The sequence below is a fragment of the Hyperoodon ampullatus genome, assembly GCF_949752795.1.
Source record: "Hyperoodon ampullatus genome assembly, chromosome: 13".
Classification (NCBI taxonomy): Eukaryota; Metazoa; Chordata; class Mammalia; order Artiodactyla; family Ziphiidae; genus Hyperoodon; species Hyperoodon ampullatus.
Window position 1 is genome coordinate 77,374,279 of NC_136926.1, and position 17,222 is coordinate 77,391,500.

General features: G+C 45.7%; 1 protein-coding gene across 2 annotated transcripts in view; it reads right to left on the reverse strand.

Moving 5' to 3' along the window:
• The window catches only part of BCL2 (BCL2 apoptosis regulator), a gene marked incomplete at both ends in the record, with an annotated part of 179,201 nt that overhangs the window by 68,729 nt on the left and 93,250 nt on the right, over window positions 1–17,222 (reverse strand). Inside the window, one exon of one of the 2 annotated variants that reach the window (XM_079717574.1) lies at window positions 5,539–5,585. The exons of the other annotated variant lie outside the window; for it this stretch is intronic. Within the exon in view, the coding sequence (XP_079573700.1) occupies window positions 5,580–5,585 (6 nt within the window). Of the gene's footprint in view, window positions 1–5,538; window positions 5,586–17,222 lie in introns of those variants that run through there. 2 annotated transcript variants of the gene reach the window in all.

Below are 17,222 nucleotides of genomic sequence, written 5' to 3' on the forward strand. Positions count from 1 at the left end.
CTAATACAACATTATTAATCAACTATGCTCCAATATAAAATAAAAATAAAAAAACAAAACCAAAAGACACTAACCAATTCATCCCTATAAACCCCCCTTTTCTCACCACCCCCGACAGGATGTACCTACTGGAGTGATCTCTACAGTCAACAGACGTTTAAGTAAATTAAGTGGATCATTCTATGTGACTTGAATGCATGAGTAACTTTTAAGTAAGTTTCTTTTAAAAGGAAATTAATTCACTCATTCCTTCCCTTAACTTTAGTTAGAACGTTGGCAGCACAATCCGCAACTTTACTAAGATTCAGAAGACCTGGCTCTACCACACAAGCAACCCCAGGCCGTTTACCTAAACCTTCGTGCGCCTCAGTTTACTTGTCTCTAAAATGGGGAGCCTGGGCAAGATGGTTTCCAAGGTTACTTTGAACCTTAGCATTTGGGGATTCCACACGTATGTGGAGTCTACTCTATAACAGACACTCTGGCGGACGCAACAAGGAGGCAAACGTGCAAAGACACGGTCCTGACGCTTCCTGTTTACAGTGTCATTGCTTGGCTGTATTTCCAAACTTCCGTCATAGGTTCCGTTGACTTGGGATCAAATTTCTTTCTTCCTTTAAGTGTATGCCTCTCTTTGATGTGCAGAGATTCTTAGTCAGACAGGGCCCCCTCCTACTTGCACAGGCTTGGCCTAAGCATCCTTCCACTCACCTGCATATCACAGTTCCGCAGGTTTTTTCCCAGCATCCGGCACCAGCAGGAGTTCTCTCGACAACGATGACCTCGGCCTGAGCTGCCATGTTTTCGGGAATTCTAGAATGTGGGGTGGCTCCTGATCCATGCAGCTCGCCCCGCTCCCCGATGTGGATCCTTCCTCCTCTCTCCTGCCTCAAGAACAAACGTCCTGGCCCGCAGCCTGAAGCCCCAGGACGAGAGACCTGGGTAAAAATCTGTGCATGTCGGACCTGTCATCATCCAGGCTCCGGCAAACAGGCTGCCCTTGGGCAGAACAGCTTTGCTCATCAATCAAGCTTCAGGGAAGTGGGTGGTTTGTACGTGGGGCCCACTTTGCCGTGACCAAGCCCCTATGAAAACGTCTGAGTGTGAATGAAAAAAAAAAAAAAAAACCTCAACAGTCTACTTTCCATGTCTGCTACAGGAGGGCCAAGACAAGGTTTTCTTTAAAAATAACTCCCTCCTCTTTCCTGAAGGCTGAAAGCAAGCACACGAGCTTAAAAAGAATTCCTCTTTCAAGATTTACTAGTGACTCAGATCAGGAGACGCAGCTCTCAACTTAATGATGTCACATGCAAAACGAGAGAAAACTTGAGGGATGTTTCCCAAGTATTCAGAACTTAGAAATGACCTATTTCTAATGTTTAAAAAAGAGCCTCCTGAGAAGACATCTCATGTGATTGGGATGTATTAATGTGGCAGTCAACACGTGGAGCAAATGAATGTCATTGGAGGCTAAGCTAAGACAGGACACAAGTCCCTACAAAAAGAGAGGTAGTTCGTGGGAAGAGGTCAAGTTTCTTGTCACAGGGCTGGATACGTATCCCGGCTATAACCTGCTACTGGGGCAAGTCATGTAACTTCTCTGAGTCTTAAAAAAGAAAAGAAATATAAATATATATGTATGATATACCTACACACACATGATATATTGATATATATATATAGGGGCCAATTATACTTTCAACTCATAGAATTGTGAGAACTAAGTGAGACACTATAAGCAAACCGTTTCTATACTGTAAACACAACAGAAATGTAAAGCAGTATTATAATAATAGGCATATTCATTCAAATACATGTTACTCTATTCAAAGTTATTTGATATGTAGTCTAGCTTTTGTCCTTTTTCTTATTTTAGGAATGAGTTTCTAATGAATTCAGTTTATACGTATTTCCTATCTGAACTCTTCACATTTTCAAAGCTCCTACACAAGTGACAGAAGAATACAAGTTTAAAATAACCAGAGAAATAACACCACAGAAATAGAATAGATAGACAATTTAAAAAGCATTTACCCTTTGCCGCAGCAACACTCTGGTAATGTATCCTGCTCACATATGAACGGACCGATGAACAACGTTATCTGTTAAGGCATTATCTGTAGTACCAAACGACTGGAAATAACCAGGTGCCCATCACTAGGGGTGGTTAATTAAACATGTGGAGAAGATAGTTACATGATGACCTCCAACAAATCCCTCTTCCTCCCTTGGGTGTTCACTCCCTTGGGTAGATCCTTCCACACTGATGCTGGGCTGGGCCTGTGACCTTCTGAGGTAATGGAACATTAGCAAACATGCTGCAAGCAGAGTCTTCATAAGCCCTTTTTTATTGGGGCATAATCCCTCTCTGCTTTTGGAATCCAGTCACCATGGGAAGAAGCCTGGGCTAGTCTCCTGGAGACACCTAATCCAGCTGGTGGTGGAATCTACCACCGACATGTGGGTGAAGCTGTCCTGGACCATCTAGGCCCAGCCAAACTCCCAGATGACCTCATCCATATGAGTAAATTCAGGAAAAACCAGAAGAAAAACCACTCAGTCCAACTAGCCCACCAAAGAATTGTGAATAAATAAAACCATTGTTTTAATTTAAGCCACTAAGTTCTGGAGCAGCTTGTCATGCAGTGATAGATAATGAATACCACCATGATATTCCCCAAACAGTGAAATACTATGAAGGTAGTAGCCTACCCATGAAGAAAGAAAAAGGATGCACTGACGTGCTACAGTCTCCAAGACACAGAGATAAATTAACAGGCCAAGTGAAGAACAAGGCTGCCTTTTATGTAGGAAAAAGGAAAATTTTAAATACATATGTATATATACTTATTTTGCATGAAGAGACACTGGATATGTATTCAAGAAATTAACATACATAACTACCTGTGTCAAGGGAGTTAGGGGGTAGTGAACTGGGGTAGATGGGGACTCGGTGGGAGTGAAACTCATCAATAAAAATGTTTCTAAATTGTTTCAGTATATGAACCATGTGAATCTATTACCTAGTCAGAAATTATAGTTTTTAAAAAGTAAAAAATCAGGGACTTCCCTGGTGGCACAGTGGTTAAGAATCCTCCTGCCAATGCAGGGGACAGGGGTTCGAGCCCGGGTCCGGGAAGATCCCACATGCCTCAGAGCAACTAAGCTCGTGCGCCACAACTACTGAGCCCGCATGCCACAACTACTGAAGCCCGCGCCCCTAGAGCCCGTGCTGCACAAGAGAAGCCACTGCAATGGGAAGCTCGCGCACCACAACGAAGAGTAGCCCCCGCTCGCCCCGGCTAGGGAAAGCCTCCGAGCAGCAACGAAGACCCAACGTGGCCAAAAAATAAATAAATAAGTTTATTTTTAAAAAGGGTAAAAAATCAGACTAATCCAAGATAGAAATGACAAAGGTTGAAAAAGTAGAATTTCAAATTGATTATTATAATTCTACCATGATGTCATCCCTTACAACAGCATTCCTTTGAAACAGAATAATCCTCTCTTTGTAATACATAAGGTGATTTGTTAACACAGTTTATCTTTCCTGCTACATTGTAAGTGCCTTGAGGGCAGGGATCAGGTCTCATGCATTTTTGTTTCTTCTGAAACTGGCAAGCACCGTGCAGGGCACAGAGTAAATGCTCCATAAATGGTTGTTGAGTCAAAGAAATAGATAACATTTCTGACATCACCAAAGGTCTCCGTTGTTAATGCTGGTGAGTTCTCAAACATCTTCAGCCTAACTTCTCCCATCCATACACACACTCCACACCATCTTTGAAGAAAATGGTGAGTATCCATCATACTTTGGGTTGGCTTCTCTCATCAACTTACTCTGAACTACTGGGCAGGGTATACACAAGAGCTAAATTTGAATGCCACAAAAGGAAGAAAAGCAAAAGAAACTCCCCCATTTAGAAAGAAAACAACAACACCCATAGAGGAAGTCTAGAAAAAGAAAGATCTTTTATTATTTCTCATCAGTAACAAATTTCACTTCTGTGGTTGAGTAAGCAGCAGCCTGCAGCCAACTAACTCTGCAAAGCCAACCAAGCGATCCAGATAAACGGGCTGTGGGAATGTGGAGCCAGAAGGTCCTCTTCCCCATCCTCAGGCCTCCGCAGAAGTCGGTGATCAGGCCACTGTGAAGCGGTTGTCTGTTCCGACTCTAGCATTTCCAGGAAAGAGGAGGCCACGGCTTGGCTTTCTGCGTAACTCGTTTCGGGGCGTGACAATTCTCCCTGGAAATCGGCACTCACTTTGAACCTGTCACTTTCCTCCTGTCCCCTCCCCCTGCGTCTTCTGTTACGGTTTGCTGTCTCAGGGTCTGACCTAATGAAAGCTTAACCTCTTGGAGGAGGAGGTCTGGGTCACCTCACCTCCATCCCTGTGTCCACATCTCCCCCTCCAGATGTGCTCGTCACGGCCATCCCAACCCCCGGGCGTCCTGGACCGCGCCCTCCAACAGCATCCCCTGGTGACCCTGGCGCTCTGTCTGTGCTCTTCTAACGCAAGCCAAGATAAGAATAACACGGGCAATACAAGGCAGACAGTCCAGGGCTGAGTAGTAAAGGACACGCATAATTGGTGTGTATACCACTGTCTCAAGAGAGCCAGGGCACCAGAATCTTCCCCCTGTAAGTTCTCACCATCTCTGTTTCTCTCATATCAAATAATTCCAATTCCTGAATTGCTCTGTCTGATTTCATCTCCCAACTTGTGGATCCATTTCACTGTTGTCTGCCACGTTGCATTTCCCCCACGGCTACGACAGTGGGGGCTCTGTCACTGCGGGGATCATCCTTCGGAGGTTGCACAAGGTAAAGAAGGTCGGAAAGCTGAGGCTGACAAACTAAAAGGCAGCTGTGCTTTTGCCACAAGAGATCAACAAGCGTTGCTTATGTGCCTGCTGTGTGCAAGGAGGTGAGTTAGATGCTGTCAGAGACAGAAAAGAGGAAGACATCATCTCTGCCACTTAACAAGAGGAACGCTGATAAGATGGCATTTCAAGAAAGGAATGTTGGCTTGGATGCGCAGAGCTCACGGACGGGTCAGGCAGCTGTGCGGTCATCAGGACCAGGTAGAACGGAGGCCGTGGAAATGGCAAAAGAGGAAAGAATCAACGAGCGGGTCAGAGGAAGCCGGAATGCTGATTCCTGGGTGCAGAGGAGAAATGTATGACGGAGGATACTTTCCAGATTTCAGGTCTGGAAAAAAAAAGGAAACCTATGCCACTGCTGACAGAGGCAGAGAGCGCTCATGGGGAGTGGGTTGTCCTGAGGACCCAATGAATTTTGGAGAAAACAAGAGGAAATAGAATACGCAACTTCAGATGAGACACTCGGACTGGGGATATAGTTTTATGATGGAAGCCATGAGAATAAAAGCCTTTGTGGAGGAGCGAAGGCACAGGAAAGGAGAAAAAGGGGCGGGCTCGGGGATCACTCCACACGCTCCGCGATAGGACGGAAGAAGCAGAGGCGGAGGCGGGACCGGTCTCATCCATCCCTGTAGACGTCCCTGCAAGTGGGCGTGGTTCTGGCCCCCCCTTCGGTGCTCCATGAATGCTTGCTTCATAACTGTTTGGAGACGGAAAGGGAAATGCAGTGAGTGGTCAGAGAAGCGGGAAGAAAACCAGCTACGGATCCAAGTCACATCAGTCAAAGAAGAATAACTCAAAGACGGTCAAGGGCTGATGCTGCGTGGAGAATTACATGATTTTCTGAAAACCCAAGGGCACCCCAAGGGTTCCAGGATGCCTGGTCCCCCAGAGCGCTGGGTGAGTTGAGTCCATCACCGGGAGGTCCTGCCTTCACCATAAAGTCTGCACAGACTCCCCAGGGTGGCGCTGCCTTACTTGGCATCAAAAAAAAAAAAAAAAAATCCCTGGGATTTATAATATTTTCAATTTAATTTCTGTGCTGTTTCAGTTTTGACGATGAGTACTGGTAACATCGAATAAAAGTCTGAAAGGAAACTTGGGATGTTCAGGCTTGCATGGATTCCACTGACACTGGTTACTCTAACCTTGACTTTGAAAAGAGAAAAACTGGCATGGGAATTACCTTTAAAAAAAAAAAAAAGACTAGTATTCAAAGATGCTGGCAGTTGATTTCACATCCGAGGGAAGGTACTTGATTAGAGGGACTCTTAACAAGAAGAACTGAAGACCTAAGTCAATATTCCCCATCTGCTCCTGGGCCTACCACCTGGCCGTTATCCTGTCTGCTCTGCTGATAGGTTTCAACCGACCAATTCTGTTTTATTTGTGCAAGTCGAGAAGCCACCTGTCGTGGAATAGACTCACGCATTAAACAAAGTGAACATTTCTTATTTCCGTGCTTCCCATATGATTTTTTTTTTTTAAACACAAAGCACACCCTTTCACCTTGAGCAGATTTAAGAAATACTGACTCCAAAGAACAGGTACAAACAAGGCAATCTTTTGTTTATGAAGATTGGTAACAACCCACTCGTAGAAGGACCCCTTCTGTTCCCAACACTGGTGAATTAATCCATCCACACTTTTTAGCTCATTTCCCTGGTTGTTACGAGTGAAAGTGCAGCAAAAAGGTTTTAAAGGGGGCACGGTATATTTGTGCTAAAAACTGGCACCGCACAAATCCAGAGTTGGGAGCCGAAAAGAAATTCCAGGTGTAGGGAACAGTGTAAGAGCAAAGCGAGAAGAAGGGAGGTGCACGGTGTTTGGGGGACTGTACGTCAGGATGGAGGGGATGCAGGGAAGGGTATTGGGTTGAGGACTTGCAGCCACGGAGGCTGGGAGAGAGCGGGATTCTTCGTGGAGAGCCTCTAACGATCAAGCTGAGGAAGGCTGGCCTCTTCCAGAGAACTGGGCACCAGCGGAAGATTTGAGCCAAGGAACAGGAAGGTCCCAGTGGTGCCTGGGCGGCACCCAGGAGAGGGAGGGGAACACAAAGTGCTGTGGGAATGGCATCGGAGCTAAAACCGCAGGGATCCCCTGATTCCATAAGCCCCTGGTGTCACTGGTGGCCCAGAGTCTGGTGGCTTTGGGTCTCCTGGAATTAGTGTCAGTTCAGTGCCCATGCCCAGCAGTCCTCAAAAGGTCTAGTGTTTCCTTTTCCCCAATATGCCGTCACCCTGGTGAAAGGCTGTAGGTCCCTGTGGGGAAAGCTGGGAGGAAGATTAAGAGTTTAAATCTGGGGCAGTGTGGCAGGGTGCTTCCTCAAGGGGAACCAGCCTCTCCTTCATTCAAGGGGCCCTGGGTGTGTACACTGGCCCAAGTCTGGGAATTGACTGAGGGGCCATGACTTGCGGTTTCTATGATTCAAGTTTGACTTACGTTCACTTGACCTAGAACTGTTCTGCTTATACAGATCAAGTAAGAATTTAGTAGCCTGTCCATGGATTTCACAGCTAGCAACACCGTGAGGACAGAGTTGGAAGTGAAGGAAATGCGGTGAGAGGGTTTGGGTGTGGAAGAAAGAGAGAAGGCGGAAGCACACTTGGCTGAGACGTGGGACCAGGACGAGGTGCCCCCGTGACCAGAGACTGGCAACGTCGGGGTGAGGGGGCAGCTTCGGGGAGGCCGAGGCCGAGCTGAGCTGGAAGTGGTGATGGATCGCCCAGGGGACGTGGCCCGCAGAGAGCCGGAAATATGGGACGGAGACGGGAGGACTGTCAGGTCGGGACGCAGGGGTTTGGGAACCGTCTGCACACAAGCGGAAAGGCTGGGCGGGAGGAGACGTGATCTGAGACAGGGAGAGAGCAGAAGGCCTCCACCAGGCCGCACGTCGGGATTTACCCGAGTGGGAGGAGGAAGCAAGGCTGGGGAGCTGGTCAGCTGGGCTGCTCGGCAAGATGGGACGAAGAGTGAGGCTTGTGCAATAGAAGCAAGAAAGTCTAGTGTTTCAAGAGGGATGTTTCCTGGGGTTCCCACTGCTGCCGAAGAGTAAAGCAGCATGGCTCTGGATGTGCTCAGAAATTGGTAATCCCCTTGTAAGACAGCTGTTTCAGGGGAGCGATGGAAACAGAAGACCCACTGGAGAGGTGGGAGGGGTGCTGGGAAGGGGGGAGCAGGGGGTGAGGGACTGGAGTTAGAGACGGACGATCCAGCTTTTAAGAAGCTTAAAAACATGGGGAGGAGAGATGACTGTAGTCCTAAAGGAGCAGCAGAGTTAAAGGCAATTTTTTCCAGGATTTGGATGCCCTAAGGACACTTGTGGACAGTGAAGGGGAGATGGGGAAGATTCTGGAAGGTTCTGGAAGGCTGAGGAGCCCTGGAAGGGCCTGGACTATTGAACAGAGGACAGATGTGAGTGTACAGAAGGTCCTTCACGGAGGCCTCGGGGCTCAGCCCCTGGTTATAACCTTGGTGGTAGGGGAGGGGTGCAGTGTGGACTCAGGCCCCAGGAAGAACAGTCTTTTATTTTTTACAAAATACTGAATGCAAAATTAGCATTGAGTCTTTATTAGCTTATCGCTGGCTTCAAATTTCATTCCTGTGTTACACTTTCCCAGTGTGTTTGGTTAAAACTTCCTTAGTTTGGGGCTTCGCTGGTGGCGCAGTGGTTGAGAGTCCGCCTGCTGATGCAGGGGAGACAGGTTCGTGCCCCAGTCTGGGAAGATCCCACATGCCACGGAGCGGCTGGGCCCGTGAGCCATGGCCGCTGAGCCTGCGCGTCCGGAGCCTGTGCTCCGCAACAGGAGAGGCCACAGCAGTGAGAGGCCCGCGAACCGCAAACAAACAAACAAACAAACAAAAAAAACCAAAAAAAAACTTGCTTAGTTTGTAAATTCTCATCAGCAAGGAGTTTCCAGCAGCAATTCCCGGAGCAAATGTGTTCCCCAAAATGCATATTGCTCTTTTGTGAATGAGACACAAAGAAATTGAACTTCTAACTAATGAAAGATACTGGATTAACAGATAATATTTTTTCTGGGTTTCAGTTCAGTCATATGTCTCAGAACGAGCTTATCTTGCCCTGAAGCCTTCTGCTTTCCTCAGTTCATTTTGTCCCCTGCCATTCAGACCTGGTGGCAGGTTCTTATTTCTTGCCATTCGCTTCTGCGGGACTCCTCGGAATCAATCCGGTTGCTTCATGCTGAGCCCGACTTTGAAGGCTGGGCCCTTGCCTGGCACTCCTTGTAACCCACGAGCTCCACCCTCACTCGTGATCTGATTGTTCCTTGACCCAGTTCTGAGTCTCCGGCCCTTCTCTCTACTTCTCTCCACCTCGCCCCAAATACCACGACTTGGGCTCAAGTGCTGCTCTGTCCTCAGCGTGTCTGCCGTCCCGCTGTGGGCTGCTTCCTCTGCATCCTTCCAGAGCCTCAGAAAACTGCCTCCTGAGTGGCTGCTCCTGTTCTCCCCACCCAAACCTTCCTCTTCTGGTTTTCTGAGCCCACGGGAGTCTCTGTGGGTGGCATCCTTTATTTCCAGTTTTAAGCCAGCTCTGCTTTTTAAGTGGTCACCTTAATCCTTCGCTAAAGTTCTCTTCGGTGGAACACTGTAGTTTTGGTAACCCCTTACTGTCTATTTAGGGTGTGGGGCCTGATTTTAGTCCTTTAGACACATACAGTGAAATCGGCACCTGACAATAAGAGAGATCGCTGACAGGCATAGTCTTTTTCTCCTGAATGTAAAATATCACGGCACTTGGCGTTACTCTAACTTAGCTGCAGTCTCTGGCTCTCCCTGGCTAAGGACGCCCTTGCCAACACAGCAGAGCCACGCCAAGCAAAGGCCCTTCTACGAGGCACCAGAGGGAAGCTCTTACATCACGAAAATCAGGGGACAGACCATCTCTGATTCTCCTGGTCCTTGCACAGGTTTTATCAGAAATGTAACCAGTTTGCTCTGGGGGCGGGGGATTTTAAACACTGCGCTTTGTATTGTTACAGGAAACTTCTAAGTGGCCCTAAAAATACTGAATTTAATAGTTTTGAAAATTCCGAGTTTCTCCAACGGAAAGGAGGAAAGGGAAGGAAGTTTTGATGCTTTCAATGGGCACATGGATTAGGGTGTCCCATTTTAGAGATTAGAAAAGCAAGGCTAGACAGTGAGTCTCATAGTGATAAGTAGCCACAAGCCATAACTGGGATCCAGGTATCTCAGGTCTGAATTCCAAGCCTTATCAAATAGAGGTTGCTACCTTTACAAAAAGGATGAAAAAGTGTGGAAAGGAATTGCAGGAAGGGGGAGTGGGAGAGAGAAAGAACATATAGAAAATTCAAACTTGTTAAGATACATGTCCCTCAATTTATACATTGCTCTTGACTAAGACTAAGTGACCTGAATTCTTACACACAGTGAAAGGGAAAAGCAGGTAAACAGATTCATGCTGACTGAATATGTTACTTTCCCTCCCCAAACTATAAAGGTTGGTTTCAGAGTCTCAAATACAAATGTATGTAGAAACAGTAAAACAGGCAAATCACTTACTCTTGCAGCCAGTTGTAGTGACTTGGGTGCTTTTCTTGACAAATATTCAAATGTCACACACCAGCATCACATGCTTAATACTATTTCAGTCTTGTGTTAAAGTCACCTGAATTGGGGGATTGTTTGATCTTAGTATCACCAACAGGGCCTCACACAACACCCCTCACTGCTAACAAACTCAAAAGAAAGACCTTAGTTTAGGAAACTAGCATTTTCTTAGAAAAGGGGGGGGAAGCAGTTCTCAGTAAAAGATAAACCACAGACCTACTGCGTTCAGCCAAGCTGTACATATTAAACCACACACGCACATACACACACACTCACACAAACATACACTATCAAAATAATGTTTAGGCTCTGTCTAATCCACAAAGGTGAGTAAATTCAGAATTCAGACGTTAAAACCAGAATCCTACTCAAGACTTTCCCTGACATTGAGACTATACTGAAGAATGCTGGAACTGGATTCTAGATCACCTCGCTTGCTCTCCCTGCAACTCTAATAACCCACATTAATCCAGAGGTTCTTTTCTTGGCGGGACACCAAGAGCCAACATTCTTTTGCAGAACAGGCTGGTCAGAATTCTCTAGGAGACAGAATCTATTTCTACCTCCAAGTACAGGGAAGCCTCAGGCTCTCAGGGACTCAAGGTCCCCAAATGATGTTAGATACAAAATTAAAGGAGGGGAGGCTGGGAGAAACCTTTCTGTCAGGTGGAGAGCCTATCAACAGAAAAATGAGGGATGGAGACAGCTTACACAGGCCAATGACCTTGAGGTTATATCAAAAATGATATGGGAGAGGGGCTTGCTGGCCTCAAAGCGCCATCTCAACGGCAGGCATTGGCTGCAAATGCCAAGCCTCTTTGCGGGAAAGTGAGAGGGACAGAAGGGAAAAGAAGAAGAAAACCAAGAAGGACAACAGAAGTGGTGGCCGACCTTGGCATCCAGGGTAAGAGTAGAAAGCACCAGACAGTCCAGACTTAGAGGAAGATAGGCAGTGGGGAGGGAAGAGAGGGGTTGAGCTGCCATCTTGGAGGAGAGCAGGTACAGCAAACAGCCCAGCTCAGGAGATGGCCTGTAGGATCCAACCCACCCACTGCTTGCAGACTTCTAACACCACATGGACGGTTATTTTTAAAGCACTGGAAATGGAAACCATGTTACAGGAACTCTTACTCAGATCCCATCTTGCCATACAACCATGTGCGCTTTTTTTTTTTTAAGATTATTTTGATGTGGACCATTTTAAAGTCTTTATTGAATTTGTTATAATATTGCTTCTGTTTTATGTTTTGGTTTGTTGGCCCCAAGGCATGTGGGATCCTAGCTCCCAGACCAGGGATCAAACCCGCACCCCCTGCACTGGAAGGCGAAGTCTTAACCACTGGACCGCCGGGGAGGTCCCCCATCTGCGTATTTGAATGCAAACGTTCAGAAGTTGTGTGTGATGTGTTTCACCTTTTGAATTCTGCCAAAAACTGTAAAGAAAAAATCAAAACCAAGAGGGAAATTTCTAGCTGCCATGCTAACCAAATGCTGTCAGGTTAAAAAAAAATCATCCTAAACATAAAATAACACTTCAGGCCATAAGATTCATTTCCATAAATATTTCTTCCCCAGAACCCAATTCTAGAAAACCATAATCTCCTCTTAATGAATTATCTTATGTATATTACTGTGATGGTCTTATTGTGGCCCCATGTTTGCTTGAATTTTGGGACTTCAAAGGGACCCTGTCTCCCCATCCTTCCTGGCAATTTAGAGGCACTGCTCCTTGGTGGTGACAATGTCACAGCCACATAGAAGGATGCAAAAAAAAGGTACTTCATACACTGCTGGTGGAAACAGAAATTGCTATACCATTTAGCAAGCAATCTGGAAATATCTCTCCAAATTCAAAACTACCATCATTGATGAAGTCATCTCATGCCCATATGACCACAGCACTGTTTGGAGTAAAATCATTCAATAGGTTATGCCATGGTCAACTAAGGAATAGTATGCAGTCATGAAAAAGAAAGAACGGAGGAATTTCAACAATGTATCCTGTGAAGTGAGAAAAAAACAAGATGCAGAGAGGGACATACGATATGATCTGATTTTTATAAGGTAATGACCAAAATCACATGTTTCTGTGCCTATCCATCTATCTACCTAAATGTTTGATATAATTATATGAGTGAAGTGGAGTGAGGCACAGAAGGATGACACACAAGGTTGATAACACTGGCAACATGGGGGAGAGGCGTTAGGGTGGGTGGAAGGAAGGGAGTGGGAGGAAAGAAATAAGTGAAAATGAAAGAAGGTAGCAACCATAAAAACCACATGGATGCCACGATCTCACTTATAGGAAAACGTGTGTGTGCTCAGGTAAACGTCTATAAACAGAAGATGATGAGATAGTCTGCAAAATGTCAATGGTTTTTATTTCAGGGTGTTGAGATGTTTTTAAATATAATGTTTACTTTACTCCTTATATATATTTTGAAAAATATTTACAACCACCTGTATTGTTTATAGAATCAGAAGAATTCATTGAGAGAGAAATATGAAAAGTCCCATGCAAGGCAATACAGGTCCCCAGAGAGGAAGCAACTAGAGAGAGAAGGCTGCAACGTCAAGCTGGGACCAGACTGGGAAGGCTCTCAGTAACAGGAAAGACAAAAGAACAGCTTATAGGCTGTGTACCAACATAGTAACAACAGGCTGCTGTTTTGGTGGTAGATTATGAGTGACTTTTTTTCTTCTTTTTGCTTTTCTCTATTTTCCGGATTTTCTGCAAAAACCATATCTTGCTTTTGTAATCAGAACAAAAAAATGTATTATTTTAAAAATTATGCCATGAAAGTTTTTAAGTGGGAAGGGTCACTTAATGATTAATGATGAGTGATGTTTTAGGGTATTATGCAGTGGTCCCCAAAGACAGAGATTAAAAGCCATTTATGAAGGAGTAGTATCAGTGAGAGTTGATAATGGCCCCCAATTAAGAGGAAATGGCGGAAATGGAAAGGTACATAGTGGGCCTCAGATGTTTTCTAAATAAAGGGATGAATAAGTGAAACATTGATGAAGAAGAACCGCTAATCTCAGTGGCCCTTTGTCAAGTTTATATGGATGCCCGCAAAAACACAGCCAGATGTCAGTCGGCCGATTTAATCCAAAATTACAGAGAACTGTAATTGTACAGAGAGACCAACCCATTGTGAATATCACGTCCCTAAATGCAGCCACATCTTGCAAGCCATGTCAAAGAAAGATACAATACCCAAGGGAAAAGACCGAAGTGGTAGAAACCATAGGCGATAAAGAGAAATTATGTGATACGATGATGTAAAAAGCTTTCCTCCGCCCAAAAAAGACAAGTCATTGACAAGCACTGCATCCAACAAACACTGGAATGTTGTAGATCACATAAAAATATTCTCAGGTAACTTCTGGCTTGCATTCATTTTACACTACAGCCAACTTAAAAAGTTTCTGACCAGTGTCAGGAGAAATTAATTTAAAATGTTTTATCCAATTGTGGTTTGCTTTTTTCTAAAAGTTGGCACATTCTGAGAAGTCCCCTTCATTCGAAGTATTCCTGAAGAGGATGGGTGGCACCGTGTTTGAGAAGGTGGTAATAGAAGGCTTCCAAAGGACTTCCCAGCTTCAAGAGTCTCTGAGTCAAGAGGAGACATCATGCCAACTGCCAGATTTTGTGCCTTCTCTCTCTCAGATGTTCCAATTGGGGTAGTTTACTAAATAAGCCATGTTTATGTTTTTCTGGCATTCCTGAAGCAGATGTAATATAACTGAAGGCAAACAATTTTAGTAATGCCAATTCATGCACTGCCGTCTAATCACCACGTAATCATGAAACTAAATGAATGTTTACCCAATATCAAAGACCGAGGCAAAGAAACCAAAAGGCATTTTGTAAGACAAAGTACTGGCCGGCACTTCCCATAAAAGGATTTATGGAGGGTTATCCTGAAATGGCTCAAGAGGAAAAGTCGATGGGACTTGGTTTCTAATCACACAGAGGATTGCCCTGCTGTTTTTCCAAATGGTCAGAAAAAACTGGGGAGGGATTGGACAGGTTGTCACAGAGAACCAGGGTCCTCCCGATAGAGTTTCGGGGTGGGCTCATCAGAAAGCCAGCCAGAGCCCAGCCGCCCCCCACCCCGGAAGACGCTGCCCCCTGCTGCCCATTGCTGACCCAGGGCATTTCTCCACCTGCGACCACCTCTGATGGTAAGGGGCATCCTTCCCGTTCTCCATATGGGTGGTGTGTTCCCTTCCGCCTTCCTGCCTTCTCAGCGGCTACTCCCTGGGTCTCAGTGTGGCTCTTCATCACCCCACAGCCCTCTCTTCCTCCAAGTCTGGCTCAAAGCCCACCTCTCCTCAGTCTGATACCAACCAATTTGGGTCTTTCATTCTATCTGAGTCCCCTCCTGGTTTGTACGCTCAATTAACATGAAATAATTGGCAAGGTTTTTTGTTTTGTTTTGTTTTGTTTTTTGCGGTACGCGGGCCTCTCACTGCTGTGGCCTCTCCCGTTGCGGAGCACAGGCTCCGGACGCGCAGGCTCAGCGGCCATGGCTCACGGGCCCAGCCGCTCCGTGGCATGTGGGATCCTCCCGGACCGGGGCACAAACCCACGCCCCCTGCATCGGCAGGTGGACTCTCAACCACTGCACCACCAGGGAAGCCCAACTGGCAAGTTTTTTTAATGGGAAGAGCCCCAGTGCATGATTCCCATTGGATCTCCTAAAACCCTAAATATCCCACAGAGCGGAGAGAGGAACTTCCTCCCTTCCTTTCCTTCCTTTCCTTCCTTCCCTCCCTCTTTTGATGTAGTGTTTATCCAACACTTATTTCATGCAAAGCACCTTTCACGGTTTCTTCCTGTACTATTTCACGTAATCTCCTCACAAACCTCCCTAGGAATCAGGAGCACTCGCCCAGCCCAGCCCTGCCCTTCTCCAGCGTTCCACAGTCTTGTCCTCGGGTCACCGTCTTCTCAGTCCCTTGGTGTCCTGTTTGGTTCTTCTTTCCTCCTCAACCCTACATCCAACCAGCTGCCAATTCTCTAACTCCTCTCTGGCTCCTCCTGTTTTATTCCCCTGCCTTGATATCTCTCCTGAACACCAAAGCCTCTTCATTACCGGTCTCCCTGCCACCAGGTTATCATTCTAACACGAGTGGCTTGATATCACTGCACGAATCCAAAACTTTATGTAATTCCCGTTGTCTGCATGATATAACCCGAGTTCCCTAGTTGGACATTAAAGGACATCCCAACTATTAACACGTATCTTCCAGACACACAGGACTTCTTCTGATTCTCCATACATGCCAAGCAATTGGACTCTTACAGGTTTCTGTTTGTGCCATTCCCTCTCTGTGAAATGGTCTTCACCCAACTCTGTCCTCGGGTAAAATCCTACTTTTCAAACCTAGCTCACATGCCACCTGGCTACCCCAGGTCAAAACTGATTGTTCTTTCTCCTGAACTTTCTTAGACTTCGTTGTTTACAGCTCCAAGGCTGCCTCTAGATATAAAACCCTGGAGGAAAGAGATAGTATCTGTTTGTCTTTGCATTCCAACACCATGGCCCAACCACAACAGTACTCCCTCAGCACAAGCAGGAATGGAGTTACCAGCACTGGGAAGTGAGTTTACGAGCCACCACTGTCTTCCAAGTGTTCCTCGGAATTTCAAGCTAACAAACACTTATGAAGTACCTACTCTATACACAGCACTCTGGCAGGAGCTGCAGAAGCACGCCAGCTAGTGAGCCACGGTGTTTGTAATGTGTCTTTCTAAAGACCTACCTCACCTATTATGCTAAGCCACCAAATACACCATTATATGAAGACATTTCCAGTCTTGAGGGTCAACGGCCATTCATAAGCCTTCCCTCTATCACTGGATGTACTAGAGGTAAGATCCTATGTTTCAAAAGTACCCAAGAAAACAAGGCTCAGAGCTCTCAAAATCGGGGCTGTTCTTTTTTTCCAGGACAGAGAATGGGTTGATATGGAAAATAAAGGCATTTGTCTGTTAGCAGTACTAGTTCTCAAACCCATCATTTACTTTAACTTCAGTTATAACAAGCACTTAAGGCCAGGAAATTAGCTGAGAAAACATGAACGTCTGGGAAAACTAAACATTCTCTTACCTGTGAAGTCATGCTGGTGGAGGAAAGCTCTTGCAAGGGATGATAATTTTTTTATTTGATGACTGGTATTTTGATAGCAGCTGTGCAAAGTTTTCTGAAGAGCTCAAGGTGATCTATGACATAAGGTGACCATATGTCCCTGCCTGTCAGGAAGAGTCCCGGTTTACACCTGTTGTCCCTGCAAAATTATTTATAGTGCCGCCCCCTTCACTCTCATAACTGTCCCCATTTGAATGATAAATTATATGACCATTCTATCTACAAGTGTACTGTCGGACCACAGCGGCCTGTCCATACAAGGTAAGATGGTTTGCTCAAATTCACCAGGGAGCTGATGCCAAGAAAAGGGGCAGAATCCAGGCTTCCTGACACCAAACCCAGGCTCTATCTCAGGGAACATATTTCCTCTAAGTTGTTTCCTCATCAATTAATCACGAAAATCACTTTGGGAAATGGTAAAGATACATAAGTATGGCTTCTGCAAACTAGCACTTACGATTTAGTTGAGGAGACAAAGCACATACACATTCGATAATTAAACAGGGTCAGACAGATTTGTAATCTGGTGCCAATGACATGGTTCAAATGACAATTTCAAAAGGAGTTAGAGAAGGGAAAAAACC